This window comes from Caloenas nicobarica, chromosome 7 (assembly GCF_036013445.1).
Source record: "Caloenas nicobarica isolate bCalNic1 chromosome 7, bCalNic1.hap1, whole genome shotgun sequence".
Classification (NCBI taxonomy): Eukaryota; Metazoa; Chordata; class Aves; order Columbiformes; family Columbidae; genus Caloenas; species Caloenas nicobarica.
The window spans coordinates 2,761,415-2,781,288 of NC_088251.1; the positions used below are offsets into that span (position 1 = coordinate 2,761,415).

The following is a 19,874-nucleotide window of genomic DNA, read 5'->3' on the forward strand; positions in this document are numbered from 1 at the left end:
CCATTAGCTCGTACCACCAGCTAACGCTTGCTGTCAGCCAGGAACACGGAGCACTGGAGAAAATAAGTTCCACGCAGAGACTTTGGGCTTTTTTGTGGTACTACGATGGCCTGCAGGAAAGGAAAGCATCCCCGCTGAACTCGGGTAACTCCGCGTTAGATAACACTGCTGGAGCTTGACACAGCTCTGGTCCCTGCAAAAACCAGCCCTCCCTGCCCGTGATGTCCAGGTCAAGGTCCCTCCACCCTGGGAGGACTAACACAGAGCTGGCACTTGTCCTGCTGCTGCTCTGGAAGAGCCTCGTAGGCACCAAGAATACAGGAGAGAAAAATCAAGAACCAACCACAGATACATGTGCCGAGGGACGGGGACCGGTGCGGAAGTCGGTGCTGCCCTTGTCAGCAAAGTACCAAGAAAAAACCACCCCAGCTTGAGCTGAAAACCAGGGGAAAGCAGCTCAGGAGGTGAAGAAACAAGGAAGATAAACCACTTTGAGTAACAACGATACGGTGAAATATAATGAAATGCATGGGCTAAAAGCACAGTCATGGCCATGGTCTTGCCCAGCCATGCTCTGTCCCATGGACCTCAGCCTCCACGCTTTAGGAAAGCAACCTCACCCCCTTCAGCAAAAGTATGGCATCTGTGCCAAGAAAAATAACAACGCAATACAGAAATGAGGTCCGCAAGGGCTATGGGCACAAAATCAGTACCAGCCCTGCAGTTTTGTTATCCTGCGGATGCTCAACAGCCACCTTTACATTGATTAAATACTGGGGAAAGGATGCGGGTTTTGCCTGCAGAGGTGCCTGCGAAGGGGTGACTTCAGTGGAGCTGGCAGCATTCAGCTGTAATTTCAGAGAGGATTTAGCCCTCAGTGTCTCCTTTTTGCTTTTAAAGACTAGAAGTGCAAATGCCACGTGAGCAATATCGCACTTGCCATCAAACGAAAGAGAACTTCGCCTTTTCCAGGTCTTTAAGCAACCTGGCCTAATGTAAGACATGATTTCTGCTGCAGACCTTGCACAAACACCACATCGCCAGAAAACTTCACACCGGAGAAAGGAAATTAATTTTGCCACCGCCACTTTTCGCCATCATCTATTTCTAGGTATTTTTTCTATTATTTCCCTCTGAGGAGCGAGTGCAGCATAGAAGAACAACAACAACAAACATATTTGCTAATTGTACACAGTAATAAACTCATAAAAGGAAGTCTATAGCCACCAGAGTGAGATATTATGGACAGCCAGATCTCAACATGATTTAAAAAATACCTCAGGACAGGTCTCCTGTAACGCTAGTAAATAGCAGATAACAACCTCACCTTTTGAAAGAAGGCATTTTTCTTTTAAAATTGAATTCATGGTTGATTTATTTGGATTTTTTCTCTGATAGGTTTTGAGCACATGCCATCAAAATGCAGGAAAATATATATAATTTTCAGAGAAACAATAATTACAGCTTAATTGAACTTCCTGCACTCTGCGATGACTTCTTCTCTTGCCTCAAGAACGCAGTTCCCAAACCAACATTCAAAATGTTAAATCAAATGTTAATAAGCATTTTAAACTGCATAATTTACGCTAATCTAAGAAGTGTTTTGCCTAGACTGAAGCTGGTGGGGTTGTTTTACCTCTCAAAGTGTTACAATTCTACATAAGTCGCTTCCAATTCAACACAGCACGTGTCAAACTGCTCTAAAATGGTGCCCGGGTACCCATCCATTTCCATGGGCTGCTTAATATTCTGCTAAGTATTTTTTTCTTTTCTTTAGTCAAGATATTTTTTGGTAGTTCATTTTCTTGGTTCTCCACTGTCATCACACCACAGTGATCTGTCATTGCTCGTAGGAACGATGGAGACAGAAAACACTATTTAAACTGGGATTACAGCGCTGAGGATGTGTACGCACAGCCACAGGAAAATAAGGCCGGAGAATAAATATAAAACTTGGAAGAACAGCCAATGACTGGAGAACACACACAAAAAATGCCTTATCTATAGGAAAACAGCATCACATGTGGTTTTGTCTCTGCTTTCTCTTTGTGAAGGACTCCTTCAAATGTTGATGACGCCGTATATTCCCCTCCGCTGCCCACTGGCAGAAGGCCACGGCTTTCAATAACAGAACCAGCATCTTTTCCAGCATCTGTTCGGCCATGTGTGAGCGACCGACGAGGCTTATTCTTGGTGATAATGAGGAAATCGGAGGCTCCAAGGTTTTTTGTGGGAGGTGAGGTGAGTCACCCGAGGAACAGGGGGTCACACAACCGGGGACTGCTCATTGCGAGGACATCTCTGGCGTGGCAGACAAAGCAAGGCAGCGCACATCGCCTTTGGGGACCAATCACCTGCCAAACACGACGTTTCAAACACCATTTGGGTTTCTCGCGCTTTAAGGGAAAAAAAAAACCCCAAACATCTGAAATGGGAGCATCTACCAAGGAGGCTAAATACCAGGAGAACGTGCCGATATGGGCGGCTGACGGAAATCTGCCTGGAGCTCCAACTCAGAAGAAGCTTCACAAAAATAATTCGCAAATGTTTGCAAATAATGCAAATTAAACATAAGCTGTCAGTGAAGAACGTGCAGTTTCATCGCTGAATCTGTGGCGTTAATATCCTATGGCTGATGTTCCCGTTTAGTTCTTCTCTGCGAGAGAGTCTGGGCTGCAAACACGGACGTTCAACAGCATCAGAGCCAAACTGTGCAATGAGAAGCTCAGTGAATGGCCAAAACAATACGGATTCAACCCCAAATAGCAACATTTCACCGCCCACAAGAACCTCTGCAAGTTTGGGACGGCAGACAAGGAGTTTGGGTAGTAATGAATCTGAGGTGGTCAACTTGGATTCTGAAAACCATCCATCAAAGCGCAGCTATAACAAGACAGCACAAGGGAACAGCAACCGCTTGGCTGAACACGGGATTGAGTGGAGTCACCATCCAGCTCAGTCTCATGAGGGGGTCAGCCCGTGTCCTCAACGCACTGGTCTAGAGCCAGCTTGGCTAGATGTGAAGTGAGTTATTTAATTCAGCAACTTCGCGTTAAAGTGCTAGAATACAATACCGCACGCCATTTGATAGAGAAACCTGATTTACAATAATTACTCATGTCTGCAGAACACACGTGACAAAACTGATGGAAATTAAAAATCCTATAAATAGCCTCCCTGAAGAACAGCTGGTGAGATCCCACACAATAACCAAGTACTTCTACCAATCCACATGTTTCCACATCACCAAGAAGATGGCAATTGCAAGCCTGAAATTCAGTTTACATGCATGACAAGCACAAAAGAGGAAATTGAAATGTCAGAGCTGCTGGCCCTCACGCTTCCCGTTAATGCCTTAACGCCGAAAACAAGATAAAGGAAAGCCCTGAATCTCAGTGTTCACCATCACTCAAACAATTGGTCTTTTCTTCACAGGCATAGTCTACACATGTTGCAATTTATTGCTTCGTCACAAGGTGAAAAATGCCACCGATCCTCCTGGGAGAGCTGCTCCAGCTCGGGGGTGTCCCCATGGCTCTTGTCCACGGGTGCACCCTCAGCATCTTGCATTGAATTTAAATATATTGAACAAAACGGCAGGCAATTGATCAACGCTGCGTCTCAAAGGATGCATTAACAGTAAGCAAACACCCAGAAAGGCACCCTGCATTTCCTTAATTAAAAAAAATAATAAAAAAAAAGAAACGTTTTTCATTTTAAGAAAACACAAGGAACGTGAACAAGAGATGGGGCAGCCCGACAAGGCAGCGCGTGTTTCCAGTGAGAGCTGAAAGTCAGCGGCAATGGAAAGGGCAACCTGTTTGCCGGCGGCGTGCGTTTCTGATAGTTACAGATGATGAACAGAAACATAGTGTGTAATGTGACAGATCCAGAAAAAACACAATTTCCACCTTACTTTCCTCTCCTTTCAGCTCGGGGATAAAATACTTAGATTTTGTTCAAAACGACATCCAAGAATTTTCTGAAGCCCAATGTAGCATGGCAACTGCTGGATCAGAAGATGAGGATGACTCCGAAGCTGGTCTACATGTATTTAAACATCAAACCAGCTGTAACATTTCTGAGAAATTTTCTGCTTGCTTCACCTGGTTGTGTCAAATACAATAAATGACTAGTTTACCCAAAGAACCTTTACTAAAAATAGGTAATTGTGAACGTCCGTCACAGGACAACTGGCATCAACAACACTACATCAAGCTTCTCGCATAGAATGGTCCCCAAAAAGGTCACAGAAGTTGATAGGGAAGATGTCTAAAGTGAAGTAAAAAGGTCGGACGCTTCAACTAGTCAATGAAGTGACATATTTTACAAATAAAAATGTGTGTTTAGATGTGTGTGCATGTGTACACGTATGTATGTACACTCACGTAGATCTCTTATTCATACATCATAAACACATATATATATATGCACTGAAAACTCTTTACCATTTTCCTCTGTAAACTCACATATCACAGACACCCATAGTAAAGCAAAATACCTACATTAACACAAAACTGAATTTAAAAATATTTTTGCAATCAGAATTTGTACTATCGTCAGAGACATTTCGGTAATCATAAATGTCAATTACAGAAACCGGCTTAAGAACTGACCTTTGCACCGAGCTTCCCACTGAAAATAAATTTGATTAAAGAATAAACAACTGCTGCCCAAGAAATCATTCGTGGTTTTGCATGGGACTGATGCAAATCAATGCATGCACCTGCAAAAATGATCCTCCCATTCCCAAAGCAAGGCTCAGAGAAACAGCATTAAGGGCTTCTCCTTTTTATATTTGCACTAAGTTAACTTTCAGTAAGTAAATTCAAGTTATCTTTGAAGAAGCAAAAATTACTGGCCATCGAAAATCTGTTTTCTCATACTACTTAGAAACCTGACGCCTCTGGATTTCTTCTTTCAGGAAAATTTTCGCTGCAAAGCCTTGGGGTATTGCTCTCCAGTCCAAGTGAAGGGACGGCATTTGAGGGGAGGTTAATCCCTGAATAGTAGGACTTGTCTTAAATGGTGAAAACCTGGTTCCTGTGTATCCTGCTACTGCCCTGGATAAGTTTTGCTGTTGAAGACACGGAGGGGTCAGAAATATTGGTCTGGATGGAGTAGGAATGGGGACCTTTGGTGGAGAGCTGGCTGGAGGGCACAGCAGTGGCAGCTGGACCAGGTCATCCCAATCCCACCACATCCCCACGCAACTACTCAAGGCATCGAGGTGGGGAAAGCAAAAGAGTGATCGAAACTATTAAGAGGTGGTGGTGGGAAGATGAAGAGCAGAACTGGAGCTTTACAGCATCCTCGCCAGGCGGGGAGAAAACAGACATCGAATACATCGAGTGCTGCCTAACCAATTCCTGCAGAAGTAGGACAGAGTAAAGAGACATGAGATCAGGGTCACTGTTGGCTCCCGAAGGGGACTGAGGGCACATCCAACAACCAGCACGTGTTCACCAACCTCAGAACAACGCAGGAGATGCGGTGTGGACTTCACAGCAGGCACCTCTTGTCCTCTACGTGACGGCAAGCAACCCCGGGCACAGCACTCGGACGCACGTGCCTTCCCCCTGTGAGATTGTGAGCACAAGAATACACGTAAGTGATACCACTTTGGTTAAAATTAAATAACCTTCTTTTCCAGTGTTGCCTCGTATTGAGCTCTTCTGCATTAGCTCGGCTCTGCTGCAAATAATGTCACAAGAAATTGATACTGCACCGGGATGCTCTGACACGACGGCACTGGAGTACAAAGGAAGAGTTACCGTAGGAAAAATAACAGCTTTCCCAGGGTTGTTCGCTGCTTAGAGACTGTAACTGCATTACTTTCTGGATTTGCTGAAGTGTGTTTTTACAACACTTTGAGGAGGGTAACGATTCGTTCTGGCTGGCTTTTATGTGAGTTACAGCCTAGAAACTGTTATATTGTAAAAATGGTGACAATTTGGGTCTGAAAGTGAAGCTGAGAGTCTGATTTTCAATTCCCAGTCTCAGCTTGCGCATTTGTAAAGCATACACATGCATGAGATTTAGAGTCTGTACTGCAGGACCAATCTGAAAGTGCAGCTCCTGTTTGCGGAGTTTTGCAGGGCTAAATTATAACATTTGCATGGGCAGAGGAATTTGCTAAGGATGCGTGAAAACAAACACATTATCAGAAATACAATTTACAAGCATCCACTTAAAAGGTCCACGTGAAAACCTCAACCCATCCTTTAGAAAGTAAATAGCACAGAAGAGAGGAAAACCCACCAGCATCCCAGCGCAATCTCCCGCACGGCAACATGAGCAGTCTCTGAAGCAATTAAATGCAAGACTTACAGAATTAAAGTTGTAATACATTATTGATCGTCTATGGAAAGAATACCTGATCGACTGTAGCAAAGAATCCTTCCCGGCTTGTTCCCCGTGAATAAAGCTTATACTAAAAACAAAGAGGGAATTGTAGGACAATATCTAACAGTAAATCCTGAGCCACTCTGGTAGCTGATGTTATCTCACATTGCAAGAAAAAGTGTGTTCGTTTGATCCAAAGCGACACAACGGTTTAAGGCAAAATTATGAGAATATAAAATCGACCGTTTGAGCCACTTTTTTATGAGAAGGGCAACCTTTCTGCTTTTGTAACGACATTGTTGTTTTACTGCTGTGTAAGTCCTGCTCCTGCTGGCTACTTGCATCATGTAGCAGCTACTTGAGGTAGAAAATATTACCTAAAACTCACCTGTTTTCTGAATATAAGTAAGCTTTCATTGCGAATATTGACAGCATATATGATGGGTGTTTCTAGAGCTGAACGCATGTTTTATCTCAACACTACATGCATGCAGGAACAAGCACAACACCATGATGAAAAGAACGCAGTTTTATTATAGGCTCCCTCAAAACTGTTTGGAAAAAAATAAAGTGTATATGTAGCCCTATATGGAGTAGGATAGCTCCTGAAATTCTGCAATGAGGATCAAAAATACCAAGGGAACGTATTCATTTTCTTAGACAAGCTTTTAAAATAATATTTTATTTTTTGAGTCAGTGGTACATTTAAAAACAATCTACCGTAAGAGTAAAAAGATTGTAGATAGTAAAAAATGAAAGTGTGATGACAATAAAAAATGCTAGAGTATAAAGTTAGTTTCCTTTCCCCCTCCCAACACCCCACCCCATCATTGTCCAATATTTCTCAGAGCCTAATATCTGGGAAAAAAATGTCTCTTTTTTTTTTTTTAAACTTCCAGCAATTAGGAAATTAAAAATATGTAAGGCATTCTTTGCAGGTACATTAATTCATTATTACATGAAAAGCAGGCACCATAAAAATTAAAACCTTCTAAAAACCATCATATATACAAACTCTGTACAGAACGATGGCACGAGGACAAAGTGATTCCATTCAGTTCATCCTAATCCACATGAAATATTACACATTTAAGAAAAGAAAAAGCTCTTCCCATTCTTGTACTCAACTGCTACATTCAGAAAGACCAGGAGTCTCCTCTCTGCCTATTTTCTTTCTTTTCCTATACGTTCGTGCCCGTCGGCAGCTAAAGGGCTTCCTTGCTTTACCCATCGATCAACGCCCAGAACGGCCAACTGCATGAAAATGGAAACGACTGATCACCAACGACTAATTCTACAAAGCCCATCAGCCATCAGTTTATTTGTAATACAGGAGAATTTTTATAAAGAGAAGGCACATTTCACAAGTAAGCTGTGTCTGATTTTTAGTCCTGGGCAGAACCGTTATTTGGGGAAATCCTACGGCAGCTTCTCCTCACTGCGACGCCTCCTCCAACGTGCACTGAATTCAATGCCAATATCCTCATCGATTCCTATATACACTGAGATTAGGTACAAAACACTCAGCTCGTTTTAAACTCCACAGCTACCTAAAGGCTTTAGGTACAAAATATTCAACTCTCAATTTAATCTCCACAGCTACCTATGTGCCTGAAGTTTTTCAGAAGAAGCAGGGAGAGGGTTTAGGAGCAGGGTGCTGTCAGTTGGTGAACACCTCCCGGTCTCAAGTCGAAATTCAGATTTCTTTCAAGTTCCGGGAGGGAATAACCCCAGAAAGAAGGGCGATGTAGTGTTGTTTCCAATACGTGGCTAGAAATGGATTTCTTACCGAGTTAAAGTCATTGCACTAAATGTTAGATACTGCACGCCTGAATGAGGTAAACGTTATATACCATAAAATACTTAAGGAAATGAATTGTTACAGCTTTATCTTTGGGAAAAAAAGACCCGCTTCCTTCTTCACTGGACAATCCCAGAGTCGACAGACGTCTGCTTCCGAGTGGTCTTCGGAGGCGGCGGCGGGGGGGTCTTGCTGGGGAGCGGAGGCGGCAGGTGCTAGAAAAAAAACAATTTTGGAGAGACCGCGTTAGCAACAAATGGATTTCTGTAACATTTGCTGGTTCATAAATAACTGTGAGAGACAGCAGGTAAGTCTGTAGCCACCCGACTCCTGAAAGCTTCTCCGCAGAATGTGCTGCTAAGAATACCAAACGCTCTTGGCCATTAGCTTAAAATATAACTTCTACTTTAGACAATAAAAGAAACCTCTCAAGGGTTCCTGATTAATTAGTCCAGTATTTCAGGAAAAATCTTTTGAAAGCACTGGAGAAGTTTATAATTCCCCACTTTATATCATGATAGGATATTGATTTCTCGGGCTGTATCGATTGCCCTCGGTCTCTATGCACTACAGAGCTTAAAAGCCAGCTTGAAGCAACAGCTTCATTGCTTTTCCATTATTTTTGTATTTTGCACATTGAGAACAGAAATAATTAAAAAAAAAAAGGAAACCATTTAAAGAGATAAGTAACTTGCAATTTACTATTACACATTCAGTTATAATTAAAATATTCAAACCAGAAATCCAGACTGTTCAAATATACATATTTTAAATCACTTCGTACATCATAAAAAAGAACAAGAGCACCCTTGGTTAGATTCACCAGCTAATTGGACAAATTAAAGAAGTCATTATGGAAATCAAGGCTTTTTTTCCATAACATTCAATCATATACACGACGGAATCTGTTTCAGGAAGTGCTTGAGAACCCTGCAGTTTGCTCACACGCTTTGCAGTCTGCTTTCCTGCAGCATTTTGGCAACGCAGCCATTCGTTTTCCCATCACTGCGCCGAGGCTGTACTGCAGCATCACACCTCAGAAATGCTGCTTCTTTCTTTCTTTCTCTCTTTCTTCCTTCCTTTTTTCCTTCCTTTCTTTCTTTTCCTTCCTTCCTTCCCTTCCTTCCTTTCCCTTTCCTTCTTTCTTTCTTCCTTTCTTCCTTTTCTTTTCCTTCCTTCCTTTTCTTTTCCTTCCTTCCTTCTTCTTCCTTCCTTTTCCTTCCTTCCTTTTCCTTCCTTTCTTTCTTTTCCTTCCTTCCTTTCCTTCCTTTTTCTTCCTTCCTTTCTTTCTTTTCCTTCCTTCCTTTTCCTTCCTTTCTTTTCCTTCCTTCCTTTCCTTCCTTTTTCTTCCTTCCTTTCTTTCTTTTCCTTCCTTCCTTTTCCTTCCTTTCTTTCTTTTCCTTCCTTTCTTTCTTTTCCTTCCTTCCTTTTCCTTCCTTTCTTTCTTTTCCTTCCTTCCTTTTCCTTCCTTCCTTTCTTTTCCTTCCTTCCTTTCCCTTTCCTTCCTCCTTTCTCTCTTTCTTTCTTCCTTTCTTTTCCTTCCTTCCTTCCCTTTCTTTCTCTTTTGTTTTCCCCTAAGACTCTTCCCCTGCTCAGCCCTCCGCCAGCCACCACTTTTTGTTTTCCTGCAATGATAACAATATTTTTTCACTCCCACCTGTTTGTGTGTCAGGGTTCCCGTCCCACCTTACCCAGCCCATACCGCTGGCTCCACGCACTAACACTTAAAACCCTACGCCATACAGTGACCGCCAGATTTCCTTAATCATCGCTACAAACCCAGTGCAAACATCTGAAATGCCTTAGTGCTGCACCGCACGTACTGCACTTGCAACCTTGATACTCACATCCCAACTTTTATTAATGTCTTGGACAAAATAACCAGTGATTTCTCAATCATGGTAAGAAACTAGTATACAAGCAATTGATAAACCTCATGGAAGTGCGTCCAAAACAAGGCTGTTCCTTTTCAAAGCTATCCAAAGCTGCTCCCCAAAAAGCAGAGAGGTTCAGGGTGACGCCGGGACGTTTCAGTCTTTGCCACAAGCCCAACGAGCCTCAAAACACTCCTGCAATTTCGTGACCATGTTAAAGATGCGTAAGCATAGAAGGAAAAAAGAATCTTTAAGGTGACTGAATGCCCCCTCAAAGCAGCTTTTAGGACAGCACGAAGCTATAAATCCAGAGCTTTTCCCAGCTAAACTTACTAATCACAGACTAAACAGAAAGGTAAGATGGCCACTGGCAGGGCTGGGAAGGATGGATTTTTGCTGGAATATTTTTCCTGTGTCCTACCTGGAAATAAATCCTTTCTGAACGAACACGGATCACAAACTCTCGTTGGTTAAGCCGTGCCCTGAGCTCTTCTGTCCGTTTTGCCACCGTCCCAACCAGCAGACCCAAAGCACGGAGAGGCAAAGCCCGTCCCCTCCCCATCCTCTCCGGCAGCATCACCGACACAAAAACCTCTGTGCTCTTGTGTTCACAGTCCGGTCAGAGTTTATACGAGCTCTTTTGAAGAAATAACCAAATTATTCAAAAGGCTTTAGTCTCAAAAGGGCACTGCTGCTTGAAACACACGTGTCAAGAAGCCCCTGCTGAGCAAGCAGCATTTTCCAGAGCAGGCTCCAAACCGGGCGCTATTTATTCCTGACTTACCGTGGGACACAATGATCCCCGAGTCAGAAAACCAAGTCAACAGACTAATATGTAAAGAAGACAAAATAAGATTGTTAAATGCAAAACTGAAGGGGTTTTTTTCTTTTTTTTTTTTTTTTTTTAATAAAATGCCACTGCAAATCTGTTTCGAAGTATTATGGTCAGAACCATCAAATTCTTCCTCCGCCTGACCAAACACTTTTCTTAACCTGGTATGTTAAGTTAGGTCCTGAATCCCTACTAAGGCACCCGAATAAGAGCTGGACTGTCAACATTATGTAGCCTCATGCATTCAATTGTGACCTGCGGATTTCAAAGTCTTTGAAAAACTGCTCAGTTCCAGTCACGGGTCCAGGCAGGGGCTTCTGGGCAAACTTTGGGAAACGCCGGCGGTCTGCAGAACATCAGCATGCGACACGCAAGAGCTCCTCGCGGAGACGACATTTACTTCATAACTAAATAAACCAGGTGCCCCTCTAAAATACATTACAAAACATAAAAGTTTCCTCGGTTCTTTGCTCCCAGATGATACCTATAACATTATTTATCGCTAGAAAAAACCCTAACTTTGCTGATAGCATCATTTGTGAAAATCCATTTTCAATTTAAAGAGTATATTGGCAATAATTCCCAAGTCAATTAGATCAAAGGCATTTTTCAAACAAATGAGCCCTTTATATTGATCAGAGAACAATCAAATTATCCCTGAAAACCTGCTTCTCAAGAACAGATACAATGCAAATGCAATGAGAATAAGCTAAATATAGATGCTATAAATAACAAGCGCAAAACCTACCAGAGCTTAGATTCTGCAAGCAAATTAGGCAGAAAGAAATAACAGAGATAGGTAGATAATTATTATAATTGAATTTACAATTCACATTAAAAAGTTGGATAAATTTAGCACATGCTCATTTAAATAATAAGCTACTAACGAATATATTAAGTCGGACATGTAACGCTCGTCAGGGCAAAATTATTGAGAAATCAGCAAGACAAAAGGTGTCAATATGGAACTGGTGAAACTCCAAATCCAGCCATCACTCCCCGGGCTGATCTGCACTCCCTGTTATTCCAGCACAGGAAGAAATTCAAACACACTTTCTCCCTCCCTTTAATATCACGCTCAGAAAAACATTATTAGGCTTATGAAGTCCATTTTTGCTCGGTTTCCCCTTAGAAACTTTGAAATACTAACCAGACTTTCCCTTGATTTTATATTTAATTAAGAACTACTTTGCAGAGTTCACGTTGATATTTCAGTGGTTAATTGTGAACTTGTCGAATCTCGAAGCGTGCTTTTATTTCCTGACATAACGAGAGAGTCTGCTGGCTCATTCAGACCTATTCTGGGCAGAATCCTTGACTCACGGGTACCTCGGGGGAAGCAGAAACCTTATGTAAAAGGCACATCTGCAACACAGAAGCAATCTGTTCCTTCTGCTTCGAACACGAAATTGCTCCCATTTGTTTGTTTTTTCCTGATACAGAAAAGAATTGGGTTTAAAAACATTTGTCTCCATTCTCTTAGAGATACAAAGTACACTACATTATCCATGTTCAGGATGCAATAAAAATAAATTGAAGAAGATAAAAAAAAATACATATTTTTATTGACCCTGTGAAGGAGTAAAATAAGATGTAAGATTTTTTTTTAAATCAGGAAATACTATTAAAAAACAACCAAAAAATCAAATAAAATTTGATCCCCAACAAATGGTCCTTGTGACACTGTACAAGATTTCTTTCTGTGTCATTATTTTTCTTTGAAATTAAATGGTCATAAGTACGGCAAGCTATGGGGATCCAATCAAAACCACTTTAGTTTGAAGGATTAACAGATCTAATTAGGTCAGAAGCAGTAGAAATGAGAAGTATATAAGGCTATCAATTACACAGGGCTGTGCAAACACTTCCAAACGCTGAGCTCTGAATTGCTCCTTCTCACTTACATCGTGATTTTTAGCAAGGAGCCGAATCGCCTGACAAGCATCAACTTGCTTATTTAATATCTGCAATGAAAAATAACACATAATGTGAGTTCTTGGAGGAATAACGCTCATATTCTCAAAGAGCGATAATGTGCCGATGGAGAGATCAACCCAACTCGGTTAATTTGAACCAAATTATAGACAGTTTAAGCTAATTAGCTGTTTGACCCAGGGAGCAAAGTTATGTGGAAAAGACCGCAGGTAGCCGCGGTGAAATGACCGTTCAAACTCTGTTGTCATACTTAATCTATTAGAGTTTCATTTGACTTTGTAAGGCAGCCATTAGCTGGAGTGAACTTTGGGAAGAGAAGACAAGTGTGATGGGAGCGGCTGAGGGAGCTGGGGGTTCAGCTGGAGAACAGGAGCTGAGGGGAGACCTTCTGATCTCTGACCTGCCTGAAAGGAGCTTGGAGCCAGGGGGGGTCGGGCTCTGCTCCCCAGGAACAAGCGCCAGGACCAGAGGAAACGGCCTCAAGTTGCGCCAGGGGAGGTCGAGGTTGGATCTTGGGAACAATTTCTTCCCCCAAGGGCTGTGGGGCATTGGAACAGGCTGCCCAGGGCAGTGCTGGAGTCACCATCCCTGGAGGGGTTGGACAGACACGGGGGTGATGTTCTCAGGGACATGGGGCAGTGACAGTGTTGGGTTAATGGTGGTACTCGATGATCTTGAGGGCCTCTTCCAACCAAAACAATTCTATGATTCTATAATTTTAAGAGTCCTTCTGCAGAGGTGCCCCTTGTGTACTCCCACCCTCTCCTTGGGCAACATGAAAGGTCCCTCAAAACAGGGAACATCCAAATGCTTTGAATCAGCAACTTGGATTGTTTTTGCTTTTGTCAGGACCCTGGCTGTGCTCTCCCGATGGGGGAACGTTCATCCCTGGAGGGACGATGCTCCCGGGGAGCGATGCCGGCGGACGGGGGCGAGAGCTGGGCCTAGCAGAGGTCTCGCTCCTGGTGGGTACCAGCTGTGTTAAAGCACAACTAATGCAATTTTCCCTCCGTTGAACCACATTCCTGCATGCAGAGGCTATCAGTATTCCAGACGCCGGCTAACTCGATTTTCAAAAGTGCAGTTTTTCTGCTCCGGTCCGTACATAAACAGAGCTCAGGAGTTATGAGCAATGCCCTCAGAATTAGGTTTAGGCTCCAGACTGAAACTGTATTTCTCACTGAAGGCCTGGGCCCTGCGAGAGCGATAAAGAAACGCGTTACCGACCGGCCAGAGCACAACCCGCAGTGATCCCGTGTGGTGCCGAGGGCAGCGACACGGCCCTTTCCGAAACAAAATCACGGGTGCTGCTCAGGGACACATCACGGGCTCTATATCTCCGGGCTGACAGCAGAAGAACACATTTTTCACTCAAAATCCTGTAATAAGCAGTGGCAGCCCATTGATTTGGAGACTTACTAAAAAGTGACTGTGAGCTTTGTAGAAACTCTTTGCTCGGCAAGAGCTTAACCCACCAAAGCCCAGCCCAGCTGGGCCGCGGTGGAGACTCTGCACTGGAGGAAGGGCTTGCAATGCTTCCCATCTCCAGTGGGCAAAAATAATGATCAGATCGTAAATAAAAACCAAATTTTAACTTCTTTTCTTCTGGGCACATTATATACTTCTAGGCACCATGGAAAGCCTTTGGTCAGAGAGTCTGTTTTTTATAAATCTGGAGTATTAGGCAGAAGAGGAGACATTTATTTCCATTTGTGAGCGAATGCAGCCCACAAAGTCAACTTTTTAATTTAATGTAACGGATTAATAATGCACTTTTTCCAATTTCACTTTTTCCAGCATCTCCACGGGATAATGCTGCTGTGGTGAGGGAGCCGGGGTGAGCCCTCAGTCACCGAACCTGCGGTGGGGGGTCCCAGGGAGGTGGCACCAGGATGCTCAGATCCCCACCAGCCCCAGCTTGGGGAGACGGGCCCAGGGGTTACACGAAGCACTTTGGGAAAGAAGGGGATTTCTCCCGAGAAATAACATCAGAGAAAGAAAACTTGCGAACGCCGAAGCAGCACTCCCTAATTACCTGCCCCCTCCGCAGTTTCAGCTGGGTTTCTACCCTCAACTCTTTGCCCACATCAGCACAGTACATTTGCTGTAGGCTTTAAGGTCAATTTTGGCTCCCTGTGGCTAACCTAACTGCATCCCAACACAGGAGAAATCCCCTGGATTTTTCCTTCCGTGCAAACACTTCCATTACATCTGAATAACCATCCGAGTCTCCTCACATCACCCACCGCTTCAGCCTTTGCTCTCCCCTCCTTGCCAAGTTCTCCAGCTACACCAGACTGATCCAGATCTTCTCATCCAAACCATTATCTGATGCTCAGTAAGTGTTATAGCCGATATTATAAATGTAAGTGCTCCTTTGTCTATTTTCTTTGAGTTTCCCTTCTCGCTGTGAATACTAAGCAGGCGGTTGATTTGTATGCAAGGGTATATGGATGAACCCATAAAGAACGAGAAGTGCCTAAAGGAATCCCTTGATGGAATAATAATCCTTGCAGGAGTCGTAGACTTCTTTTTTTTTTTATGTTCCCATATATTATTATGAACATCTTTAGCAGAACAAATCATACAGTGGAAGAAAATATATATAAGGGTATCACAGTTAATGAATAAGAGGACAATCAGAAAATCGTAATTAGATGATCACTGGGATAAAGGACTTAAGGCAGACCAAATTAACGCTGGACTCCACATAAACTGACAGTCTCAGACACTAAATGACACTATTGCTTGCAGTTTGATTTGAAGTATTCGATGCATTTATCACGGAATGTCTTTCGGTTCACTACAGCACTTTTTTGGGGTTTCTTGACTGACTGCAAGACAGAGTGAACCACGTAATAAATTATCATACAAGGAAGTATTTCCAGTTTAAAAGCTACTAAGATAATCTTATCTATATTTTTTACTGAATTTTTCTTCCCTGGTACAAAGCATGTGTAATTTAAAAGATGATCAGTTTACTAGGCAGAGAATTATCAAGTGAAGAAGCATGTAGGTATTTGACCCATGAAACACAAGGCATTAAAAACTGTGGAATGGAATTTAATCACAGCAGTAATAAGAATTTATCCATCTGATCTTTCATTCCCAGCACTACTCATTTTCTTTATGTCCTTTAACAGCTTCCCTCCTACAAGCCTGATGAAATAAATGCACAGAGTGATTGTTATAAGACTAGAAGCCCTTCCTTAAATTAATTCTAAGACTAATACATGTGGCTTTATGACAAATCTGCTTTAGATCCATTTTTTAGACTTTGGAACTATATTCTCTTGTCTTGGAAAGTTTAGAAAAATACAGATGCTAAAGAAAACTTTGATTATATTTGACTGCATTTCTAAGGTACACTTAAATCTTGAGGTCTTTCAACACTTGGTGTTGAACAATGCGTCTCATTTCTACAATTACAAAATACATATAGAAGAAAAAAAAAGAGTCTGAGAGGTGAAGACTGTAAAGAGAAAATGTAGTAAGATCTGAATCTGAATGAAATTTTGCAAAAAAACCAAGGGAGCACATTGCTACTGTTTTAATGAACTTCCATTTAATGATGTGGTCATGTATTCAACAGCAACGAGACCAAGGCTGGAACTGGAGTTGCCTTCAGGTCTGGGCTCCAACCACCACAGCCTGGTGGCATTTGCAAGTAGTTCAGTAAATATCTCGCATTTGTCCGCTGCGTGGAAACCCCTTCAAACAACCTCACAAGGAAGGGAAACGGAACCTGGCTATTGGGATTTTATTTCTCACCATGTGTTTTATCATCTCATTGTTTAATGCTTTGTAGCTAAGAACTGAACTCACATTAGCAATCCTGAGCTACTACTATGACCTAAAACTTATAGGATATCATAAAAAAATGTATTTATTACCCTGGAGATCATACAGAAAGAAGTTCAAGAAATTTGAAACCTAATTTGAATTTTTTTGCTTTCTTCATGAAGATGGCTTCCTCAGACAAAACTCCTGGCAGCCCTCCTGCACATTCTGCAATTTTCCACTTTCGAGGTCTGTATTCAGGTCAAGCGAGAGGTGGTCCCCGAGAGAGAAGCCAGGGAAATGGGTAAGAGCTTAGTATAGTTTGACAGAAATTAGAAGAAAAGGGTTCACAAAAAAACATAGTCAAAATATTTACTAAAACCATCCAGTTATTGGGAAGAACTATGGAAGAGACGATGGGAATAGAGAATTTTTCAATGTATGCATATGAGTAAAACATTGAGTTTTGAATAACACTACTCTCATTCCTGAAGTCACTTCTTTATCCTTTCTTTTTTCCCATTTAGCTTGAAAATACTGAATTCCTACAATAACACAGTTACTATTTCAACCATGGAAAAAGCCAGACTTGTGTACTGTTGTGCACTGTGACAGTCTGTTAAACGAAACTATTCCCAAAGTTAAAACTGAATTCCTGCCTGACTGCTGAGATTAGAAATGCTTTCTCTAACCATGAAAGTTACTGAAAAGCAAATTACTCAACAGAATTTCATTTGAATGATGAACTTCAGAGAAATCCTGGAAGATACCTCTGCAAACAAAAAAGAATCATCACTGCTGAGAGTTTTGCCACGAAATAACAGCTTGGCCAAAGTTACACATTTCAAAGTCAAAGGAAATAAAATCCTCTTTAAGCGTATTTTTTTCTTCAAAAAGAAAATAATTGGCCCTTCTCAAAAGTGCTGTTTTAAAGAAAAGGACCAAATTATTTGTAAAAGCTTCCAGGATACAAGAAGGAAAGTTGAAAAAGTGTATTTTCTTCAGAAAGCTGCAAACCCTGTTGATGATGAAGAGCATTTCTGAGCTCCTTCCCTCAAAGGGGACACGCGTGTTTGCCTCTGGGCAACAAGTGGCGATTGAATGTCGAAAGATATTGGGTACATGTTTGATTTCCTTTCCTCAGACAGGATTGAAAGGCTATTAAATCTAACTTGCTGCTGAGAACGTATCCGGTAGGTTTAAGCTCCGTTACCCACACAGCTGACAACATTTTGCTTTGTCTCCTCCACCAGAATGAATCCAACCTCCCGGCAGGTCGGTCCCTGTGAGCAATGACGTTCCCTCACGTTCCAGCGGGAGAAACCTCTGGATTCCACCTCGCTGAGCACCGTGTAAAATAGAAACGCAAAGAAAACTGCAGAAAATTGTCGTTAGCGAGAGAACTCACCCTTTGATGGGTGGGGGGGGAGGTCGTCGGGCTGATCAAGTCTTGACTTTCCATCAGGTTCCCATAATCGGCCATGCTGCCTTTGAGGGGCAGGGGAGGAGGAACGTCGGGGACGTCGGAGCTGGACATGCCGTTCAGCTCCAGATCTGCAAAAACCAACACGGAGTTAACTCTTTCAGCAGGTGAATCGAACGCGAAGACCCAGACGGCGCCAATTCGTACGGCAATGATACCGCGAGAATGCTGCACGTGCAATATCGTCTGCCTTCGTAATTATCTGCATCATCTAGTGAGGGATTTTAAAGCGAAGTAGAACAATTAACCCACCTCCGCATCAATGGATGAACCGTGGAGCTGCACTGGGCTAATTTTCAGGATGCACTCAAAATACTTGCCAAAATATTCATAGCTTAGCAAATATAATTTTCTCAGCTGTGAGCTCTGCATTTACACCTTGTACATTAATATACAATAGAAGTTTTGGAAAGCGCGCTAAGAAAATATAATTGGGCTAAGCTTTATTTAGCTTTCCCCAGTAAAATAAAAGCTCCTTTCTAATAAAATTCACAAATGAAAGCCTGTAATTAATTACATCTCTCTCAAAAACTTTAAAACTCCAGGTAACTATAATAAATGAGCAGTCATTAGCTGTTGAGTAAATAAAATCGTGCAAGAGAAAGTACAAAACATTTATTATTACTCTTTCCTGGGTAGAAAGTTCCCTTTTCTGAGCAGATAAATCCTACCAGGTATGTGCTGTACAGGCGAATAGCCTGAGGGACAATAAAGTTTATTGAGGCCTGAGTGATACATAGGTTTTTGTGTAGAAATCCACCCACGGTGTTTTTCAGGGTAATTCACTCATTTTAACACAGGCAAAACCCACTGTGAGCTCTACGAGATAAGAAACTTAATTTATTTTTGATAAACTAGGGAAGTGTTTTCATTTAGGAAATGAAAAAAAGGTTATTTTTATTTTACTGGGGTGATTTGTGAAACAAATGGAGGACTTGTTTATGCAGATACTTTTACTGCAAGGTTCCTATCAATACCTTACAAACTGTGTCCTTTTATTGTTCTCTAAAACGGCCTCTCACTAACACAATTTAACTATAAGGTGGCTGTATTGATTTGTCACTGAAAACTGTAATTTTACTCTTCATCCTTTCACCTGAACTTTCAGCTATGCCAGGAAGAAGAATATTTTTCCATCCTGGGACTTCAAACTTTCAGTGGCTTCTTCTACGTCAGACTGAAATTGCTGTTTGTCCTCCAGGACCTGAATTTCTCATCACTTTTTCCATTGCTCCTGTTTTTCTTCCTTCCTTTTCTACACATACAGGATTTCCCCATTCCCAAAACGATCTTTTAAATACCTCCACGAGAATCTACTTCTGCTAAGCACTTGCCATAAAAACATACACATGGAAAACATTTATAACTAAACATTCGCAGCATCACTTCCCTGTTCATAATTAAGCATTAGAAATTTAGTCTTACAGCCTTTTAGTAGCTGAATTTAACCGTCCTGACCACGTCATATTTGTATCTTACATGATATTACGGTATATACTAATGGCCATTACATGTAGACATCTTTTTGTAAGGCAGCAATAAATCCCTGTAAATATGGGTAGGACATTCCATCCACGCGAATAATATACATTAACTACGTATTTACATTCAGCCTAACAAACTATTTATAGTGGAATGACAGCATTCTATAAAGAAAATAAAAAATATCTGATGTGTGTCGAACACGGTTTAATGAAGTCCAGGAGTCCCGTGCCCTTCTGCAGAACAGGCATCGAACACGAATGTCAGTAATTTTCAGTCCTGCTTCACGAGGATCTATTTGTTACAGATCTATTAATTTTCTCCTGCTCAATTCAGCTGAAA

At 41.9% G+C, this 19,874-nt stretch overlaps 1 protein-coding gene across 2 annotated transcripts in view; it reads right to left on the reverse strand.

The window, feature by feature from the left end:
* Positions 1 to 7,059: 7,059 nt before the first annotated feature.
* The window catches only part of DOCK1 (dedicator of cytokinesis 1), a 287,412-nt gene continuing 274,597 nt past the window's right edge, over positions 7,060 to 19,874 (reverse strand). For both annotated transcript variants that reach the window (XM_065639491.1, XM_065639490.1), the window contains exons 51-52: positions 17,976 to 18,121; positions 7,060 to 8,361 (exon numbers count right to left, since the gene is read on the reverse strand). In XM_065639491.1, the coding sequence (XP_065495563.1) occupies positions 8,266 to 8,361; positions 17,976 to 18,121 (242 nt within the window). In that variant the 3' untranslated portion in view covers positions 7,060 to 8,265. The remainder of the gene's footprint in view (positions 8,362 to 17,975; positions 18,122 to 19,874) is intronic.